The sequence below is a fragment of the Zalophus californianus genome, chromosome 14 (genome assembly GCF_009762305.2).
Source record: "Zalophus californianus isolate mZalCal1 chromosome 14, mZalCal1.pri.v2, whole genome shotgun sequence".
Lineage (NCBI taxonomy): Eukaryota > Metazoa > Chordata > Mammalia > Carnivora > Otariidae > Zalophus > Zalophus californianus.
Genome location: NC_045608.1, coordinates 14,214,960 through 14,236,060, shown reverse-complemented (window position 1 = coordinate 14,236,060; position 21,101 = coordinate 14,214,960). Strand labels below are relative to the sequence as shown.

Sequence of the window (21,101 nt, the reverse complement as noted above, 5' to 3'; positions counted from 1 at the left end):
TGGGAGAGGACTGGAAAGGAAAGAGAACTCTAGGCTACAAGGCACATGCTGCCTGCCCTCCGTCCCCACACTGCTGGCTGGAGGGGGGATGGGGAACCACGAGCTTACTCTCTTCATTCCCAAGAGCTGCCAAATGGCACAAAGTAGGCCCTGCCAAACTTGCTGGCCCCGTGAAGGGGCAGAAAAAGACTGAACCACCCTCCTAGTCCAGAACTGGAGAGGGAGTTTCCTTAGTCACAAGAGTCTCTGTTCCGAATATTGCTATTTGCTTCAATATGCAGGCTTTGGGCTGCGGCTGGTCCCACTTGGAGGGTGACTGACTCAAATCAAACGTGTTGGTACAGCAGAGAGATGCAACCTTGCCCTCAAAATTCTCAAGCACCAAGTTACATAATCACTTCTGATTTTCATTTTGACACTCGGAGGCAGCGGAGATTAGATACAACTCTTGCGGAAGGTGGCAAAAATTGAAAATGAAAATTAACTCTGACCCGGCAACCTTCAATACTTTTCTGGGGCCAGCCCCACTGCCACCTGGTATCTCTTGGGGGAAGAAAGCACCCCAGCAGCAGCGGAAGCCCCGGAGAAGTTAATGTAATGCACCTCTGTTCCTGCTGGTTCCTGCTTCCTAGCTATCCGAGCTGTCCAAACTGCCTTGCGTTTGCAGCAAGTGGTGGTAATGGGGGAGGAAGATGAGCTCACCGTCTGCAAGGGCTTTCACTTTGGGGACTCTGCTTCTCAAGTTTGAGGCCTCAGCTCTTCTGAGGGGAGGAGGAGGCCCCCATCAAAGCTCCCCAGATGATGTGATGGGCAGTGAGTGGGGGCTGGGTCTGCTGGACTCACGGGAGGCTCTGCCTTGCTTTGTGGTTCTCTGAGGACAGTTCTAGCCGCATGCATTGCTCTGTCCCAGAACTGAATTCGGCATATAGCCGGCCACCAGGCAGGACTTGCTAAATTAATGAAGGACTGTCAGGGATGTCCAGGTGATAATAAAAGTCACAACCCAGTTGAGTGAGCCCTTACTACGTGCCAGGCAGTGTGAGGCCCTTGACGAGCATGGCCTGTTGGGTCCTGCCAGCAACCTGTGAGGCTGGTTATCATCCCCACCCTACAGATAGGGAGACTGAGGCTCCAGTGGTCTGAACAACTTGATGAAGTCACACATTTTGGAAGAAGCAAGACTAGAATCCAGGGCCTGTGTGCTTACCCTTTAAGTGGCTCATCCTTCTAGAGATAGCCCTGTCACCACCACCTTGCCCTTGAATGTTTTCTGTCTCTTTTCCACAGGTTTTCCACCAAGTACTGGATGTCTCAGACGTGCACCGTCTGTGGGAAAGGAATGCTTTTTGGCCTCAAGTGTAAAAATTGCAAGTAAGTGGCTGCATCCAGAAATGTTTTCCTGGTGCCTGATGTCCACGAGAACCATGCTGCGCTTTGAAAGAGCTTACAGAAGTTTGGTTTCTTGGTTCTCAGGAGGATCGCTTGCTCCATGTTTCAGAACCCTGTCTTAAGTGAACCTCTCCCTCTGGGCAAGGGGTCAAGGGGAGCAATTAGGAGTAAGAACCAGAGCCGATGGATGGTGTGGGAAATGTAGAACACTGTCTGCTGAGGCCCAGCGATATTTGCATATTCGTAGCATCTAAGATTAGGGGTTGGCACACTTTTTGTCTAGTTCACCAGATAGTAAATACTTTAGGCTCTGCGGACCCAAGGACTCTGTTATAACTACTCAAGCGCTGCCACGTGGCTGAAGAGACAATACGCCAACAAGTGGGTGTGACACATTTATTTATTCCACTAACACCTTATTTACAAAAATACACTGTGGGCTGGCTTTGGCTCCTCAGGTGTGGTTTGCCAATTCCTGAGTTAGAATTTGTGAAGTCTTTTCTTCCTTTATTTTTTCTCCTCCGAGGGAGTTATTCTGATTCTCCCCATTTTACAGGTGGGAAGGCTGAGTCTCGGCTAGGATAAGCCCCCTGCCTGAGGTCACACAGCCCTGACCCCGAACTCCTCTCCTCTCTGTGGCATCATGTTGGTCTCCAGCTCTGGTTAGAAAGGCTCGGCCGCACAAAGCTCCCCCACTCACATGCACCCATGCCAGTTCATGGCCGGCAAAAGGCGGGGAAGTAGGAGAAAAAATGTGATGTCCAGTGTGGACTCTGGAGTCAGACTAAGATGGGTTCAAATCCTGGCTCTGGTCCATTCTAGCTGTGTGACCTTGGGCAAGTCGCCTCACATTTCTGTTCCTCATTGTTTTTTTTTTTTTTAATCTGCATGAAAGGAATAATCATCATACCTGGCTGATGTGGTGATTAGCATCCAATGAATCAGCACTCAAGGACATAGCACGGCGCCAGGCTCAGAGTTCTGTCCTCTGTCAGAGGTCGCAAATGCCTTTCTGCCTGGCCTCCCTCGCTCCTTCCATAAACGTGTGTGAAATACCTCTCTGGCCCGATTCCTATAAGATTGTCAATAACATTTAACTGTATCTCAGAGTGACACATGGAAGTACCTCTGTCTGCTTCATAGGAACCATTCTTAAAAAGAATGTAGGAATCCCTCTTTCCTTGTCCAGCCCAGGCAGGCAACTGCCCTTTGGGCTCCTTCCGGCCCCTCTGCATCCCTGCCCCTTGGTGGGAGGGAACAGCAGCGGTGGCGAGCGCTCACTCCCCCCTCCCCCCACCTGGGTGTCTCACCTGAGTAATGGAGGTAAGGCTGAGCTCCCGTCCCTCCTGGAGTTGGGGAGGATTAATGAGTTCCAACTCTAAGGGGCCATAAGTTCCCAGGCATGAGGGGCGGTGGGAAGAAATGACCCAGCATTACCGTTTGGAGGCCTGCATCCCCACCTTGGTCTTCCCTAGACCCTGGCTCTCAGGTGAGCCCTCAGGATGGTGACCCCTGGCTTTCTGACTCCGAGAGGCTCGAGGCCCAGCCCTTGGGTCCACGTGAAAGCTGTCTGATATTCCCCACACACCAGCTGCTCTGGGGGCCTGTCTCATCCAGGTGTAGTCACACCATGTTCTGAGGGGAAGAGGCAGCTCTCACATCCTCACACCTGCCGAGCGGAGGCTTTGAAGTCAGGTAATTAGGTGACAGGGATGCAGCCAGGAGTCAGTGAGGCTGAACACTTCCTGAGCCGTTTTAATTTTCAGCCCTAGAGGCAGAACTCTGAGGCGGCCTTTGCTCTTGCTCTCTGCTCTAGAAGTAATGAACAAAGACTCAGACCCTGCCAGGGGTTGGGGGAGGGATGGAGACCTGGGGGAGAAGCACAGGCTTTGGAAGCAGCCAGAACTGAGTGTGAGTCCCAGCTCCACTGCATTCTCTGTATGAGCTTGAGCCAACGACTTGTCAGTCATCTCGGGGCCCAGTTTTCCAATCTGCAAAGTGGGTGTGATGCTGGCCCCCTCCATAGGCCTGTGGGAAGGAGCCAATGAAATGTTCTCGCCCCAGGTGACCATGTTCTGTCAAAGAACATCCTTCCTTACTCCACGTTGTGCAGAAATGGCTCCTGGTGTGTAAGAAGCAGAATTCAGGCCATGGTTGGATTGCACTATTGAGCTCACCAATTTGCTCAGCCCTTAGAGAAGCTTCCAGAAGTGGAAGCAGAGTCTATAGTTGCTATGAAGGTCCAGCATGCTTCCAGTTTTTTGACACTTGTGTAACTATAGCAATTTTGTGCTTGTGTAGCCACAACAGAGCTTGGGGAAGATGCACCTATAGAGAAATGAATTTCGGTGGAACTGAAGTGCGTGCATAAAGCGCCATGACAGATGGATGACGCTGCAGAGCAGTGGCACCAAGAACCGGGAAGCAGCTTTTTAGAAAAAAAAAATTGTTCATTTGCTCAGCTATTTATTGAGAACCTACTATGGGCCAGGCGCAGTTCTAGACAGAAGGGAAGTCACAGTGACTAAAACACACAAGACTCCTGCCTTCATGGAACTTACATGCTAGGGGAGGGGAGGGACAGTAAACAAACCAGTGAAATAGATCATCTCTCTGTTCAGAGGATGCTAAGTGCGAAGGAGAACAAAGCAGTGAAGAGAGAAAGGGCCATGACACAGGTCATTTCTTGTTGTTCTAAATCATCCCAGAGGCATAGGTTTGAATCTGCCCTGAAGACGATGACTTTTCTTTTTTTGAAACCTAGAGCATTGCTGGTTCTGTTATTGCCAGAAACTCCCTGGGTGAAAAGGATTGGATTGGACCCATACGACTCCACGTGTGGTCCCTGGACCAGCAGCATCAGCATCACCTGTGAGCTGGCTAGAAATGCAGACTCTCAGACCCTGCCCAGAACTGCTGTATCAGAATCTGCATTTTAAGATTGTCCTGGTGATTTTTGTGCACATAAAGGTTTGAGAAGCACTTCTCTGAGTGATCCCCAAATTCCTTTTAGAGCGGATTTTCTTTGTCTAGATCAGGAGTCTCAAACTCTGAGTATGCATCAGAATCCCCTGGAGAGTTTGTTAAAACACAGATTCCTGGGCATGGCCCGGAGTCTCTGATGCAGCAGGTCTGGGGTGGAGCCCTAGAATTTGGAGTTCCCAGGTGATGCTGATGCTGCTGGTCCTGGGACCACATTTTGAGAAGCACTGCTCTACATAAAAGTAGTAGTTTGACAAAATCAAACTTTGTTTTCCAGCCTGACATTTCAGTATATGAGGTTTGTTTTTGGGTTTTTGTTGTTTTTGTTGGTTTGTTTGTTGTTGGTGGTGGTTTCTTTTATTGTTTTGGTTTGGGGTTTTTTGTTTTGTTTTGTTTTGGTTTGGTTTGGTTTTTATAGACTGGTCATTTTTGCTATTTTGTAAACTTTTGTGTTACTTCATCTCTTGGCCTCATTCTGTAAACTTGAATCTTGTTCATCATCATCTCTCCAGTACATTCATCCAGTAAATATTTGTGTGATAAGCCAAAAAGATAAGGCATGATTGGAACCCGGGATTGTAGGTCAGACACACACACCTGCATTTGAACCCTGACTCTGCTACTAACTGTAGCGCTGTGTGACCACTTCTGAGCCCCATTTCTTCTTCTGTTGAAAGAGGAAAATAGTATCTACCTCACTAGATTATTAAAAAAAAAAAACCCACGAACACAAACAAACAAAAAAACCCTAAGTGAGGTAAATAAGGTAAAATGCACAGCCCAGTACCTGGTGCATTATGAGAACATCATACACTAAAGCTAATACTGTTACTAACTTTATGGATTAATTTTGGGGTACCCCCCCACCCAGGAAGCCAGGATACTTGCAAATGTCTAACCCCCTTTCCTCCTCCTTCGGCTTAATGGCCACTTCCTCCGGAATTATCATCAGCTGTCTTGTTGGCGTTCTGAATAGAGAGATTAGCGAACTAATAGGAAATTATGCTCAGAAAGCAATTTGCAGTTATCTAAATTGAGGACTTTTCATCTAATAGGTTCATGAGCGCGGAATGGAGTTTCGTTCTAAGTGGTCGGATGTCAGCACAATCCATGTATTGTCTGATGACTGTGGATTCAGCTGCAGGAAGATGCTGATGGGTTTCCCAGCTCTCGGTCATGCATTATCTGCATCTTTCCTCCTTTTCGGGGTCTTTCCACAGGTTTCTGCAGAGCTGAGGTCTGGGTCCTAGGAAACCTGTCCACCCCATCTGCATTTCTTGCAGGAAAGTGCACGGTGGTGAATTCGGATGGCTTGTGCTCTAGGAAACAAGTTTGAACCAAGGGTTTTTTTTTTTTTTTTTTTTTTTTTTTGGTTTGTTTTTTTGTTTTTTAACTGCAGGGACTGGGTGTGGAAAGGAGGGGACATCTTCCAAAACTGCTAGTGGAGAAGCATTTGAATTGTCTGTCTCTTGTGTGTGTTTTAGTCCCCCTCCCCCCACTCTGTTTTTAGAGTGTGCTATGGTTCTGGTTAGGGTCAGCATACCTGGAGACACAGTTGCTTAAAATTGAGCCTCTCCCAAGACTTCCAGGCCCAGACGCTGGGGATAGGGCCTTGAAACCTCCATTTTTAATAAGCCTCCCAGAGGATTCAGATTTGCACTGAAGCGTTAAGTGAGGAACATGGATCTAGAAGGGGGAGGTGAACCAGGTAGGTTAATTGTTAACTGCAGGGGAGGTGCCCAGGCTACAGCGGGCTGGCTGGGGGGATACATGATGCACATCAGGGGAGGCCCTCCTGGAAGCCTTTGAAGTCCTGAGGGAGGAGCAGGAATTAGCCAAGTGGAGCAGGGGGAAAGGTGTTCTGGGTGAGGACACGGCGCGGGCAAAGCTTGGATCAGGACTTAGAAGGACTTGAGCATATTGCGCAGTTGCTTGTACCGGGCAGGGCGTGGGGTCCCGAGAATGCCGAGTCTGCCCTGCAGCTGCAGGACCAGGCCCTGCCACTCTGACTCATGGGCACTGCTCCCTGTGGTTCCGGGCCTGGGAAGTAGGGACCACTCACTCCCCCTCCAGCCCCATTCCCTGGACACTGGAGGTGTCATCTTGCTGGAGGGTGTCGGTTTCCAAGGGCAAGGCCTTGGGGAGGACAATGCTGGTGTCAGGGTGGCCTTTCCTTCTGGCAGTCAAGTGGGAGGCAGAAGCCAGGGGTTCTGACGTTCTCTGAGTCACCTGCTCTTACAGCCTGAGACAGGAGGTGCTTGGTGTCAGAATGCCTTGCAGGTGCTAAGACTCACTTTTCTCGAAGACCTGGGAGGAGTACTCACTCCTCTACTTTGAAGACAGGATGATGAAGCTAGTGACCACAAAGCACCACTTTCCCCCATCCATATATGTCTGGATGTCCTGCTCACATTCCCAGTGACCTCATTTACCAGCGGCTATGGGCGCCGCCGCCGCTGCTAACAGCACTCCCTGTGTGGAGGTTTGCTCTTGGGGGATTGCAGCCGCCTCACCCCGAGGTGCCTGGGAGGAAGCCTCCCCCTCCCCCACTGGCTCAGAGCCACGCACTCGCTAGGGCAGGTGTTACAGAAGCCAGCTTGCTTGCCTCAGGGCACACACCCTCTGTGGTCCAGTTCACAGTCTAGAGCCCCAGAGGGATCAGGCTGAGACTAGAGTCACTTGAAACCACATCTTTGCTTAGCTTCTCCCCCATTTCCTATCCAGCTCCCCCTACACTGGAATCAGTCTCTCTTGGAGAACTCCCTCCATATATCGCTCACGAGAACATCCATCTCAGGATCTGCATCTAGGGAACCCAACTTGGTTGTTTTACCATAAAATGACAGCAGGGTGCATACCCGGGAGCCAGAGAGAGCTGAGTTCGGGTCCTGGCTCGGCCACTTCCCAGCTGTGTGATTCTGGGGAAGTTTCTAAACCTCTCTGAGATAAAATGAGGCTGAACCATTTGTGTGATGTGATAAGACATGTGAGTGCACGGATCACATTATGGCTTGGAGATTCCCTCAAATCAGAATCTTTCAATAAATCGTTCAGCATTTATTTAGTTGTAGAAACTGATTTTCTATTAATGCAAAGTAGGAAGAGAAACCTACTTGCTAAATCACCTCTCTGGGTTGACGCGTGGTCAAAGTTCCAGAAAATTTAGCACGTTCTCTCTTTTTCTGTAGCGTTTCTTCCCCATTTGTCTTTTGGGATTTTCTGAACCCTCCCGCTTCTTGGGGGACATGTTCAAGCATTTATATCAAGATTTCTCAACCTCGGCACTGTTGAAATTTGGGTCCCAATAATTCTTTGTCTGGGCGGCTGTCCTGGGCATTGCAGGATGCTGAGCAGCATGGCTGGCCTCCCCCCACCAGATGCCAGAGCACCCCCAACACACACACGCACACACACCCCATCCCCAGTTGTGACAACCAAAAATGTCCCCAGACATTGCCAGATCTTCCCAGGGGGAGCAAAGTTGCCCTTGGTGGAGAGCAGCTGGTTTATATAACGGATCAGTCACTGCCCACCCGTGGGACTGAGGTAGACATTATCCAGTTCTAGAGGGTCAGCGTTAGAATGCCATTACTGAAATATTCAACAGAGTGATCAGACATGTCAGTTTGCCTGGGACTTTCTGGGGGTTAGCACTGGAAGTCCCATGTCCCAGGTGACCCAGGTCGGTCGGGGCAGATCTCTGCAAGTAGAAACACTTCGTATGTTCCAATCTAGGTCACTGTCCGCTTCGGTAGGGGTGAGACCCATAAGTATTTCCTTGGAAAGGTAAAGAGAGAGCTTGGAAAACTGAGTTAAGCAGCACAGGATTTCCACTTTATTCCAGTGTTTGCAAGCCCTTTCTGTACACCCTTCCTCCTGCCTTCAGTAGCCTGGCTGGACCCGCTTGCACTTACTTCTTTTTCTGTAAGCTGTTACTTTGTTAACTTTCATTTAAATGAGCCATGCACTCCTCTGTCCAGTTTTGCTCTGTTATTGGATCTTTTTCACTTGGATTTTCTGCACTTCTTGGTTCCTTTCTTGCCCTGGATGTTCTCCTAACCTGTGTGTCTGCTTCAAAACACAATGTTTTATCTGAAAATGTCCTGGCTTTGTACAGTGACTCCAGCCACAAGTGATGAGCTAGCATGGTTGGTTTGAGCGGCTGGCTGCGCTAATTTTCCCCACCCTGGAAAAACTGGGGAGATGATCAGCGCTGATGTCACAGCTGCTGCAAAGTTCCTGGACGCTTCAGGAATTTGTACAACACACAGGATATTGGCAGGGTATAATTATGAGCATGCATTTCAGAGATCACCAGCTTAAAGCCTGAACTTACTTTTCCATTAATAGAAACATTTCTGTTTTTGCAACAATCATAATGGGAATTTGTGGTCCCTTATATGAGTTTTTACCTATTCTATGCAAACCTTTGGGTCCACTTACCGTTGTTAGGGGAAGGAGGTTTATCATTCTACTGGATGCCAAGGTGGGCATTGAATGTGATGATGATGGTGCCGATGATATCATGTATTAAGGGCTTACTAAGTGCTGGACATTTTGCTAAACACTTTTCGTGCATGATCTCATGTAACTCTTGCAACAACCATGGAAGGTAGGGTCTGTTCATCCCCATTTTATAGCTGAGGAAATGGAAATTCTCCCAGTAAGTAGATCTGCTCATCAAACCACCAGTATCTCTGATTCAAGAACCCAGACTCTTAATCACTTTGCAAAGGGCTAGTCACGTAGTAGGCCAGACACAAAGGGTAGCCCCCACTCAGCTTCTCCTCGAATTAGAGAGGCAGAATGGAAGATGAAAATCTGTTCTCAACCTGACCCTGGACCAGAGCTGATCATCTTTTCCTCCTCCTTCCCCCAGCCTGCTATTCTTGAACTGAAAGATGGCCAACTGGTCTTTGTGTTTTGATGAGCACCTCCAAGTCCTGGGAGCCAAGAAGGCTCTGTGGAACTCTCTCCTCTCTTGGGGAAAGTTGCAGGATGCAAAGGGGGACATCTCCAACAGCTAATAAATGCACAGCTTTCCTGCACTATATTCTCTTACAAAGAGAAGTGCTGGGTTTTCCTAAACATTGTTCATTATTTTGCTGGAGCTTGCAGTATGATTTATATGTTAACACTCCCTACCAACCTTGTTCGTTTCTGTTGTTGGGGTTTTTTTTTTTTTTTTTTTTTTTTTCTTTTTCTTTCCTAACCCAGTCGTAGGCCAAAGAGCTCAGCTTCACTGAGTTGTCAGCAGGGAGGGGAAGAAGTGTCTTGATATCCTCTACTGAGAGCATATGGGGGCATTTCTAGAAGCATCGGCTCAAATGAGAGACCACAGGGGAACCAAGATGAGACAAAACTGCTCAGTTGGGGTATTCAATGAAACAAGCCCCGTGGTAAAGGGGGCAATGATTTGGTTTAGTGATTTTGCGAGAAGCCTTGAGGAGCACTTAATGCCGTGACCTGGGAAAAAGAAAACAGAGGCAGGAAGTCAGAGAGATAATGAGTGAGGGATGCCCTTAAATTGTAGCTATCTGCTGCCAGAGGGGAGGCTTTCCAAAACGCTGATCTAGCCTTCACCTCCCTGTTTAAAATCCTTCCTTGGTTCTCTCTTGCTCTCAGGGCAAATCCAGGCTCACGATGATACACAGCACCAACCCTTGCTCACCTGTCCTTCCAGCCCTCTCAGGATCTCCCTCCTCACACCCAGAGCTCCAGCTTCATTGAGCTGTCTACCCCTGTGGCAGGCCTCCTGCCCACCAATCAACACATCTTTGAACTGCCTTTTATTGCTCCTGCCTGGATCTCTTTTGTGCACTTCGGCTAGCTCGTATTTATCCTTCAGGCTCAGCTCAGTCGCCACTTCCTACAGGAAGCCCTCCTGGACTTCCCTCGGGTCCAAAGTGCCACACCCTGTCCTCTACGGTCACTCCATATAACATAACTGTGTTGTATTGGGCTACATACCTGTCTGTCTCTCTGACCAGACTTTAAACTGGTTGAGGATAGGGCTGTGTCTATGTTGTTCACTCTTTGTACCTCCAGAGTTAGCACATATATACTTGGCACATAGAAAGTGCTCAGTAAACATTTGCTGGGGGCATAGATCTCCAAAGGAACTTCAGGAGGGAAAGTGGTTCTTGCCAACCCAAGGCCCCAGTAACCCAGTTCCAGTCCACCCGGGGATCTTTTTAGGCGGCAGCTCTGAGACCCTGGGATGAGTGGAGAGATGTTCATGCTTAAAATGGTAAGAGATGGGTTCACATACCTGGATGGCGAGCTCTGTGCTAAATATTTGCAAGAGAGATGATTGAAGAAAGAATTCTTGCCCTGTCTTATGACACACAACCAGGACCTCACACAGCAGGGGGAAGGCAATCACGTTTTGGGTGTGTGAATGAATGAATGATTCCCACTCTGCCCTTTACTGTCTGTATGACTGGGCCGCTTACTGAGCCTCAGTCTTACTGGCTTTGAAATGGGCGTGATGGTATCCACCTTTCATGGCACCGTTGTTCAGAGCAAACAGGTTATGCAACAGCACCTGGCCCAAAGTTGGTGTTTCTTTAACGTTCCCTCCATCAGATGTTGGGGGCTGGGTTTTTAAAACACACCATTGGCCCTCAGGAAGGAAAGGCTGTGCCCTGCCCCCAAACAAGCTGGTGTGGACGAGAGAAAGGCGGGCTTGGGGAGTTGGGCTGCTTGGAGCCAACTTCTCGTAAATTGATTACGGTAGCTCAATGAACCGTTTCAAATGGATGGGGGTGGGGGGGACTGTGTTCACCAGCAGGAGTCTTGCCCGCCTCTTCGGGGAAGACTAGCATTCTGATCCCAGGGCTCTGGGCTCACATCTGCCCCGCAGAGCTGCTGGGGCACATGACAAGTCCATTAAGGAAACAACAAAGCTGCTCCTAAAGGGGTCATATTTGTCCCCTACAGTTCCCCGGGTGAGGTCCATGCAAGTCTGGTGTGCTTCTGGCCCAAACCCTGTCCTGCCCTCACGTCGGGGGAGGGAGAAAGGGAGGGCAGCGAGAAGGAGAGGCAGACGGGGACACACCTGCATTTCATAAACGGCGGGGGATACCATTTGTAACAATGCAGGAATCATTTCAAGAAGCCTTTTGATAGAGACTATTCACTTCCATACACCCGTGGTGTGTGATGGCTTTCCCAACTGCCCTTCCTTCCTTTGTCTGTCCTTTTCTGTCCCTCACTGTCTGTAGTGTTTATTCAGCGTTTTTGCAAACCAGCCAGCCGACCAGGCACTGAAAGGGGCACAAGGAACGGGAGCTACAAAGATGAGAAAGACCCAGATCTTGCCCTCAAGATAAATTCACATATTTAATTTTCAGATGGAGAGGATGTCTCATTTAGCTAGCAGCTCCTCTGGGGAACGAGATATTCCACGTAAGCAACTTTTCTCAAGAGCTGAAGCTTATCCTATTAGCTCTGAAAGTTAAAAAAAAAAAAAAAAAAAGTTTAACCCCTTTCGATGAAAAGTTTTTCAGTAAGTCCTTTCCAAGTTTCCAGGCTGTAGGAGGTTCGCGTGGCATCTTCTGTGTCCACTCTAGTGTGTTTTAGCCCTGCCTAGAGAAACGTTGACCTATTTGCTGCCTCAGTGGACCCCACTCAGGCTTTTTCTCGTTAGAACCTCATCACAGTTTTGCCAACGAGGAACCTGGCGCTCAGCAAGGCAGAAGCGATTCAGGCTCAGGCTGGCTTTACTCAGAAGCCCAGGCTTCTCACCACTCTGGAACCACATCTGACCTTTTCCTGGTGCCTGGCTTTGTTTAGAGCTACCATGCTAATGCACAGAGCTCCTCCCGGCCACCTTTGATGGGGAGCTTCGTCCTGGGCCGTCAGCTGCATCCACCCCACCCCTCCCTTCCCTCTGGGTGGAACAGAGCATCTGGAGAACCAAATGCATTAAGGGCTGTGTGCTGAGGACACACAAGGGACAAGGAGCAGAGGGCTTGGTGTTGGTGTGAGAGCTTTGGGACAGGCCACGTTGGGTTTCGAAACTCCTTTAACAATCATGGTGTCCTGGCTAGGCTCCCCTCTTTATAAAGACTTCAAAATGAGGATTCAAGGGCAAGTGGCTTTATTTGCGAGGTGATCCAGGCCACACCAGCAGGGGAGGAGGGGAGCGGCACAGGAAAGGGAAGGCAGCCAGTACTGGGTGCCTCATGGGGCAGGTAAGGGTTCTGGGCAGCTGAGGTCCAGTCCCACATCTGTGCACCTCTGAGTTGTCCCACCCAAGGGAGAGGAGACTGGAATAGTCCCCAGCCGGCTCCCACCCATGGGTGTTTCAAAGCTCCAGGCATGGCAGCCAGCCCACAATTCAGCAAGAGGAGGGGTCTTAGGGGCTTGAGGGGAAAGCTACTGCAGAAACTCTCAGCAGTAACAACCTACCCTGATAAAAATGAAAGTAGGTGCTATTTCAAGTGATTGTCCTAGGCACCCTGTTCACCTCACGTGATTAGTTTTCTCGGCAACAATGCAACGACAGACACTCTGTTTCTCTGTAAAACAGAGGTACTGTCATGGTCCCCATTTTATAGATGAAGAAACTGTAGCTCAGAGCAGGTCAGCGACTTCCCCGGGTTGTCACGGCCAGGAAGAGGTGGTATCAGGGTTTGAACCCAGATTCCTTCTCCATACTCTCCTGACCCCATTTCTCTGTTTTTGGTGGGGGAGAATGCTGGAACTCTGGAAGATCTAGGCTTCTAGACAACTCTCATTTGGGAAGTAGAATATGTTCTCCTCCTAGAGTGGTTCTGGAGCGCCAGCACGCGCTTGCCAAAAACCCACACTCCCAGCACAGACCAAATCGGAACCTCGGGGTGGAGGAGGGCAGCCTGGGGATGGGGGGGGGTCAGATTCGGAAGCAGGTGGTCGATTTTACGGGGTATGGTCCTAGCTTGCCCTTCTACGGGCAGTGAAAGGAAATGTCTACTTTGAGTGGAATCCTGTGTGTTTCCTGCTGGAAAAACGATTCTTTGTGAGTGGGGCATGGTGTGTCTGCATCGTGCGAAAGCCTCATCTCGGCCCCTCTTCCCCACCCCTCCAGGGTCTGTGTGATTTCAGCGCTAGGCTAATCCTGCCAACTCAATTAGCAGATCCTGGACATGCGGGTGCTAGTTCTTGACGTACGAGCCTCCATGCAAAGGGTTAAGTGTCTTAGCATGAAAGATAGTTCTCTGGGCTTTTCTGCATGAGCAGTGGCTGTGGCCCCATCCCCAGGGCTGCCCTTTGAAATGCTTCCTGGAAGGGCAAGCGTTCCATCTCCCACCCTTTGGCCAGAGATGAAGGAAGGCTTTTCCACAACTGCAGAAGACAGGCAACAAGGGATCCTGGAGAGGAAAACAGCAGGGGGAGGCAGGAGGTGACCGAGGTCCCGGGAGGCTCTGCCTGCCCCATCCTGGTTCGGGCGGGGTCCAGAGGTTTCGAGAAACCACTTGCCCCCGATTCAGAGTGCTGCCCACGAGAGCGAACAGGCTTCTTCACATCTGCACGTCCCCCCTTCCAGCTGGGCTTGTTAGAAAAGACTCGTAGGCGGGAGAGGCAGAAAGGAAAAATTTCTTTCTGGAAGCTTCCAGGGAGGAACCAAGCTGTTTCAAACAGCGATGAGTGCAGACACTTCTTGGTCCCATTCTCGTTTGGCATCAGCAGATTCCCCAGCTCAGGGCTTCCCAAGCATCAGTCTGACTTGTCATAGCTGTCCTGAGCCTCCTGGAGCCTCCAGAATCAAATAGGGACTCCTTGCCCCGTTGCCAGGGGCCCTGTCCGCGCCTTCCTCATGTCTTTATCGCTTTGTTCTCTTTACTTCAGCCTCGTCAGCCTTTAACCTCTGACGCCTGACCCCACCAAGCTTGTTCCTGCCCCCACACTTCTGCTCTGGCTCGAAGCTCTTCCCCTCCCACTCCCGTACTCTCCATCCCGTTTCCCCGTGTGATTTTTTTTTCTCTGTCTCGCCCCACCTGCAATGATCTGTCCTTTGTGTACGTGTGTTTTATCCCTGCCCATAAACATAGCGGCTTCACCTGCCCTGTCCCAGAGCCCAGTTAAGTGTTTTGCAGAATGATTGAGAGACTAGTTGTATATTCAGTAGAACTTCCCATTGGGGTTTGGATGCAATATCCATGACCTCCATGGGGGCTGGGACCTTCCCTGTAGGTCAGAGAGTCTGTGGGCTTTAGAAAAGAAAAAGACAGGGGCGCCTGGGTGGCTCAGTCGGTTAAGCATCTGCCTTCGGCTTAGATCATGATCCCAGGGTCCCGGGATCGAGCCCCTGCATCGGGCTCCCTGCTCAGTGGGGAGTCTGCTTCTCCCCCTCTCTCTCCCCCTACCCCTGTTTGTGCTCTCCTCTGTCTCTCTCTCTCAAATAAATAAATAAAATCTTTAAAAAAAGGGAAAAGACAAATTTGCGGTAAGGTGGGATTTTTATTATCCTTCTGAAGTCCGGCAGCCGTAGGGGGAAGAGCAAGGTGACATCTTAGGCTTATCTCAAAGGAGGACCTTTTGATTTTGCTGGTTACAGATCCCAGGAAGCTTCCCGTTCATTCACCGCCACCCCCACGATGTAAAGGAAGAAGAGTGGAGGTTTTGGAGGCATCTGCATGCTGGTTAGAGCTGGGCTTGGGGCCTCTGTCTCTTACTGGTTATTTGACCTTCGGCAAGTTATCCAAATTTGCCGAGTCTCAGTTTTTCACTCCGTAAAATGGGGATCACAATAGTTGTTACTGTTTAGGATTGTTGCAAGGATTATATAAATTGTGTAAAGCCCCAGGGGGTGTTGCCTGGTACTTCACAAGCACTGCATAAGTGAAAGCTCTTGTTCTTCTCTGAGTCACAGTGTCTTTGTGACATTCGTGACCAATAGTACCTCTTACTATTTTTCAACCAGTAAGACTTAGACTCTCGATGCCTAGAACTGCCACTTCTTTCTGACAATTCCAAATTATGTAAGCCAGCTTGTCCCCATCTAATTCAGTCACTCGCTCACCACCCTGTCACGATTTTGTCATATTTGTGTAGCAGCCTTACTTTTATTTATTTACTCCTTATGGCTTTAAAGATGAAAGTGTATCCTGTCACCATGAGTGGAAAATCAGCCTCACTTCCATTAATATGAGGCAACTGGAAAAAAAAGAGAGAGAGAGAGATGTTCAGATGGAAAAATACATTTATTAAATTGCCTGTCGATAGTGTCGCCTTTCCAAATCTGGGACTGTGGTTAGCATGTGGTAGAGAAATGTAAAGACATGTTAGCTCCAGAAACCTTGTCCCGGATGCAAAGTGAAGGCGAATTGGAGACAGCCTAATAATGTTCTTGCGGCGTGATTCAGCACTGTTTCTTGCATCCCTCCTTGCTTCCCCTCTGCACTCCAAGGGGCCCCAGGTCTAACTTTTCCATCTCAGAGAGGAATCCAGTGCCCTACCAGGGCCACAAGACTGAAGACAAGAAAAATTGGGGAAACGTGCATAGACATTCCAAAACAATCAACGAGACCAGTGGTTCTCACACCTGAGCACTTATCAGACTCAGGTAGAGGGCTTGTTAAAACAGGTTACTGCATTTCAGCTCTGAGTCTCAGCTTCGTCAGATCTGGGGTGGGGGCCCAGAAGATACATTCCTGAAAAGTCCCGAGCCCACTGGTGCTGATGCTGTTGGTCCTGGGACTCCACTTTGAGAACCACTGAGTGAGACTAATGGGGGTGTCAAAGTTGAGTCTATGACTGGACATTCAAATCATTGTTAGAGAGAACTATCAAATCCCTGCAGGGTAAGAGGACTGAGGGCAAATCTAAAGCTCCCACCTCTCTGTATAGAGTTTTTTAATATGAAACCTCTAAGCAGGCTATGGGTGCCTTCTGGCAAGAATGTCAGCTGTCGGAAGTTAGGCTGGCTTGCACAAAAATGATAAGGGAATCCAAAGGGATGCACACAGGGCACACAGGAAGCATCTGCCACAGTGTGTATTCTTCTGACTGACAAACTCTAAAAGAAAAAGAGAAAGCCAGGTCACAATTAGTTGGGCTTTTTTTTTTTTTTTTTTTTTTTTTTTTTTTTAATCCTTTGGAAGCCTGGCAACTCTTTGGGGAAGAGCAAGGTGACATTGTCTCAAAGGAGGACGTTTTGACTCTAAACTCTTCATACCGGGCACCTGGGTGGCTCAGTTGATTAAGCGACTGCCTTCGGCTCAGATCATGATCCTGGAGTCCCTGGATCGAGTCCCGCATCGGGCTCCGTGCTCGACAGGGGGTCTGCTTCTCCCTCTGACCCTCCCCCCCCCATATGCTTTCTTTCTCTCTCTCATTCTCTCCCTCTCTCAAATAAATAAATAAAATCTTTAAAAAAAAATAAACTCTTCATACCTCTAAAAATGAATACCTGTCGCTAATCTCATCCTAAATGGAAGCCTTGGTTAGCTGTCTCCTGTTGCTTAAGCCTTTAAGAAAAATGAGAGGCCGCCTTTGGCACCACTGATCCAAGTTTTCTGCCAGGAAAGCTGTTAATTTGTTTTTCTATCTGTAAAATGGGAATGATACTAATATCCAGTGTGTAAGGCTGTTATAAATATCCAATAACATAACATTTGTATTATGTTTAGTGCAATGGCTGGCAGATGAGTCTACAAGTAAACAGTGGATGGTTATTAGGATTGGGTGATGATGATGATGATAAAGTTAAAAAATACAGACTGTGGCTCAGACAGTTAAGTGTCCAACTCTGGATTTTGGCTCAGGTCATGATCTCAGGGTCGTGAGATCAAGCCCTGTGTTGGGCTCAGAGCTGGGCTTGGAGCCTGCTTAAGATTCTCTCTCTCTCTTTCCCTCCCCTCTCTCTCTGCCCCTCCCCCATCCCCTCACTCTCACACACTCTCATTCTCTCTAAAACAAGAAAGGAAAAATACAGACTAAAGGGCAAAATTATCTTTCAAAGCATAAAGTCTAAGTGGACCCAGTTGGTGAAGGAGTTGCTACCCAACCTGGACCACCCAGGTCTGACCTTGGAGGGTGAAATGACAACAGACTTTCTCCAGAGTTAATTTCTAGGTGCCAAGGAAATACTTTAGCTGCCCCATCTCATCTCATATTTTGGTATCCACAGCTTCCAGAGCTTTCTAAACCACCAGGGCATCCCATCAATCCAGCCAGCCAGCCACCCACCCACCCACCCATCCATCCATCCATCCCTCCACTCATCCATCCACCCATTCCTCCCCATCCATCCATCCATCCATCCATCCATCCATCCATCCCTCCACCCACCCATCTTTCCATCCTTCTCTCTCTTTCTCTCTCAGATTAAAGTGCCACAACAAATGCACCAAAGAAGCCCCTCCCTGTCATCTCCTGATCATCCACCGAGGAGGTAAGTATTTAACACTTGCTGCCCTAGGGGTAGGCGGGGGTGGGGGCCCCTGCAGACCCTCGGAGATAGCTGTCCCATCCAGGCCATTTCTGGGTACCTCTTAATCCCCTGATACTTGCCTATTTTTTTCCCCTCTGACACTCTTCTTCCTGACATCTGTCTCCTTCATCCATCTCTGGTGCCTGTTCTCCCTCTTCCTTGCCCCTCTGCTGGTCTTTCTGATACTTTAGCCCCCAGATTTGTCTTCCCCTTCCTAAGTCTTTTTCTCTCATTCTTGTCTGCTTTCCTAATTTCCACTCTCCTCTCTTTCCCCGAATCTCATTGCTTTTCCTTCACACTTAGAAAGAGTGCTGGCTGAGTGTTCCCCATGATGTGCTCTTTAGACTCAACCATTTGGCCCGGCAGGGGTGGGTGTGGGGAGGGGTCGCGCTTGGGTTTCTGGGTTTGGGCCATCTGTGTTCTGTCCCCTGGGGCCCTGGGAGTGTCTGGGCCAAACTATCCAAGCCAGCTACTCTTGGGAGAGCCACTGCCAGCCTTTTACCTTGGGGAGAAAAAAAAAAAAAAAACCACCAATTGAATGCAAAGGAAAGACTGGAAAGAAAGGCTTTGCCTTGCCTGCCAAGGACTCATTAGGAAGAATCTCCTCGGAAAGCCTTGCAGTCCAGCTTTCAAAATAGTTCCCCTGACTCTTGTCTCATGGCGTAGTTATCGCTGACTTCTATTATCTGTTTTGCAATTCATTCACCGGCTGACCCTCCTGGCCTGTGTCCTTCAATACAGCAGCGGCTAGCCACATCTGACTATTTAAATTTAGATTAATTTAAATGAAATAAAAGTAAAAATTCAATTACTCTGCCACACCAGCCACATTTCACGGGCTCAGTAGCCACTGGTGGCTACCATACTGGATACTGTAGATAACCAACACTTTCCTCATGGCCAAAAGTTCTCTTGGGTATCACTGGTCCCTAGCTTTGCCATTCAAAGTGCAGTCTGTGGATTGGCAACAATGGAATCCCCTGGAAGCGGTAGAGTTCGACATGCACAGTTTCTGGCCCCACCCTAGACCCACTGAAGCAGAATCTACATCTTTCACTGCATCTGTGGGCCGTTCCTCTGCCCCTTCAAGTTAAGAAGCAAGTTTCTAGAGTAGAAGTTGCCATCTCAGGTGCCACTAGGGCCAAGCAAGGATCCGAAATGAGAGAAGGCGGTCATATGAAGCCATGCAAAGTGGAGAGGAAGCCCAGGCACTGTCTAGAGAGGACAGCCGCTCCACCAGTGATGGAGGCAATGTGGACCTGCTCTGCATTTTTCTTGTGGTTCAAAGAAAAGTTGTATTAAGATGCTAACAACTTATTAAGTTTTAAAATTCTTGCTGGCCAATTCCCCGTCACCCTCCATCTATAGGTTGGATGGAGCCTTGGAGCCAGCGTCGCGGTGTACAACCTGCTGATCTGGGATAGAGAGCCTCCTGGTCCCTGCTGTGCCCCTCCCAGCTCCCCTGGCCTTAGTCAGTGTAGGCTCTGGGGAATCTGCCCTGTTTCAGAATGAACCCAAGGGAAATGTCAAGAAGGAAGCGAAGTGCTGCCAAAAGTCCTAGAATGTGTTCCAAAGCCCCCGGGGCTGTTGGTTTTTGATGATCTTTACACTGCTTACCTCCACGAGGAGAGGAAATTGCAAGTAAAGGAAAAGTCTTCAGCCCTTTAGCCCCTTCCCACCCACATCCTTAATTAAGAACCGTCTGTTCCTTGCACAACTGTATACACTCTCAAGGAGGCTGTTTTTAAACCTGAATTCTCACAGCCCTGGAGCCCTTGTCTTGGGTCAGTGTCACTGGAGAAATTCCTCTCCATAGTGGACTCTGCTGGAGCCCAACTCCCCTGTGGAGACCAGAACCAGCCTGCTGTATGGCGACCCGCTTTCAGAGGCTGACATCTGGAGAAGGGCTCCCTCCCCCCACCCACCTTCATAGCCATGCCCCCGTCACTCAAAGCTCAAAGGCAGCAGGTGCCTATACATGCAAAAGCAATGGATCTTTCCAGAAGTCCTCCAGCTTCTTGCTTCCCCCTCGCCACCTCCCCACCCTTGTTGATAGGAAGTTTAAAATATAGTTGGTTTCCATGGAGATGGCAGCTCAGGCTAAGCAGAGAAATTAAATCCCTGGGTCAGTGCAAAGCTTTAACTTTTCCACCAATGGCCCACACCCTGTGCAATAAAAACAGCTAACAAGTAACTCTGCCAAGCATCAGATTTGAATTTGAGCTTCTCAATTTGCCCCTCCCCATGGTCCCTATAAGAAGTAGTAATGACAGAGGGGTAACCGGAAGAGGAGCTTGGATAGTGTGATTTGGATCAGGAAGCATTTATTTAGCATTAGCTATGAGCCCAGCTTTTTGTATGGCTTCAGGGATGATATTGAGGAGAGGTCTGGACATACTAAGCCTTCCTTTCCGGAGTCCCGGTGGCCTTGTTTAGGACACACGTGTTTTGACATGCAACAGGCTGCTCAGGCCTGAGAAATCCCACAAGTAGCAAAGGAGGATCCCAACACAGAAGTTAGATGGGGGCAGGGAGAGGTGACCATTCTGAGCTTGTCCGTTGATTGCAGACCATAAGGAATCAGGAACCTCTTGTATTTCAAAGGAGGGTCGAGTCTGAAATGAACCCCAGTGTGAAACAATTATGGTGTCGAAAACAACCTGATAGCTTCAGTTTTATTATTAAAATTTCTAATTGACAAGTTATTTATTGACAATGTAAAAATTTCAGAAACCAGAGAACACCTGATCTTACTACCATGACAGACGACTATCATTTTTGGAGAATTCCCTCTTGCTCCTGGGGGGCGGGCCTTTGGGGTGGGGTCTGAGCTCTGCTCTCCTGGCCTAACCATACGTATAAAACCAAAGTGGTACTTAAACTCCCAAATTGCTGTTTTTACCCCTACGGATCCAGCAAGGTTAGTCCGAACAGAGTCCGTCCCGTGTGACATCAACAACCCTCTACGAAAGCCACCCCGGTATTCGGACCTGCACATCAGCCAGACGCTCCCTAAAACCAACAAAATCAGCAAGGTGAGGCTGGGGTCCTGCTGGGTCGGGGCATGCTGGGGCCCACCGCTGCCAGGGTGGGGTGGGGGCGGGGCTTGCACGGATGGCTCTGAGAACCATCACTTCCCAGCCCACCTGGGCTCTCCTCCTTCCATGTGGTTTGTGTCAAGTAAAGCTTGGGGGGCATCCAGCATCAGTGGAGAGTCAGGGTGCCAGAAAATCTGAGTAAGGAGAGAGCACACAGAAGTGAGAATGAATGAGTCTGTCAAGGAGGGGGCAGTAGGAAGCACAGGAGAGCC

General features: G+C 49.1%; 1 protein-coding gene across 3 annotated transcripts in view; it reads left to right on the top strand.

Annotated features, from left to right (window-relative positions):
- Positions 1-21,101, top strand: part of KSR2 (kinase suppressor of ras 2) — a 411,509-nt gene that overhangs the window by 298,650 nt on the left and 91,758 nt on the right. For 2 of the 3 annotated variants that reach the window (XM_027576788.2, XM_027576789.2), the window contains exons 7-9: positions 1,288-1,371; positions 17,685-17,752; positions 20,702-20,826. In XM_027576788.2, the coding sequence (XP_027432589.2) occupies positions 1,288-1,371; positions 17,685-17,752; positions 20,702-20,826 (277 nt within the window). The remainder of the gene's footprint in view (positions 1-1,287; positions 1,372-17,684; positions 17,753-20,701; positions 20,827-21,101) is intronic. The other variant, XM_027576790.2, reaches the window with a different exon arrangement.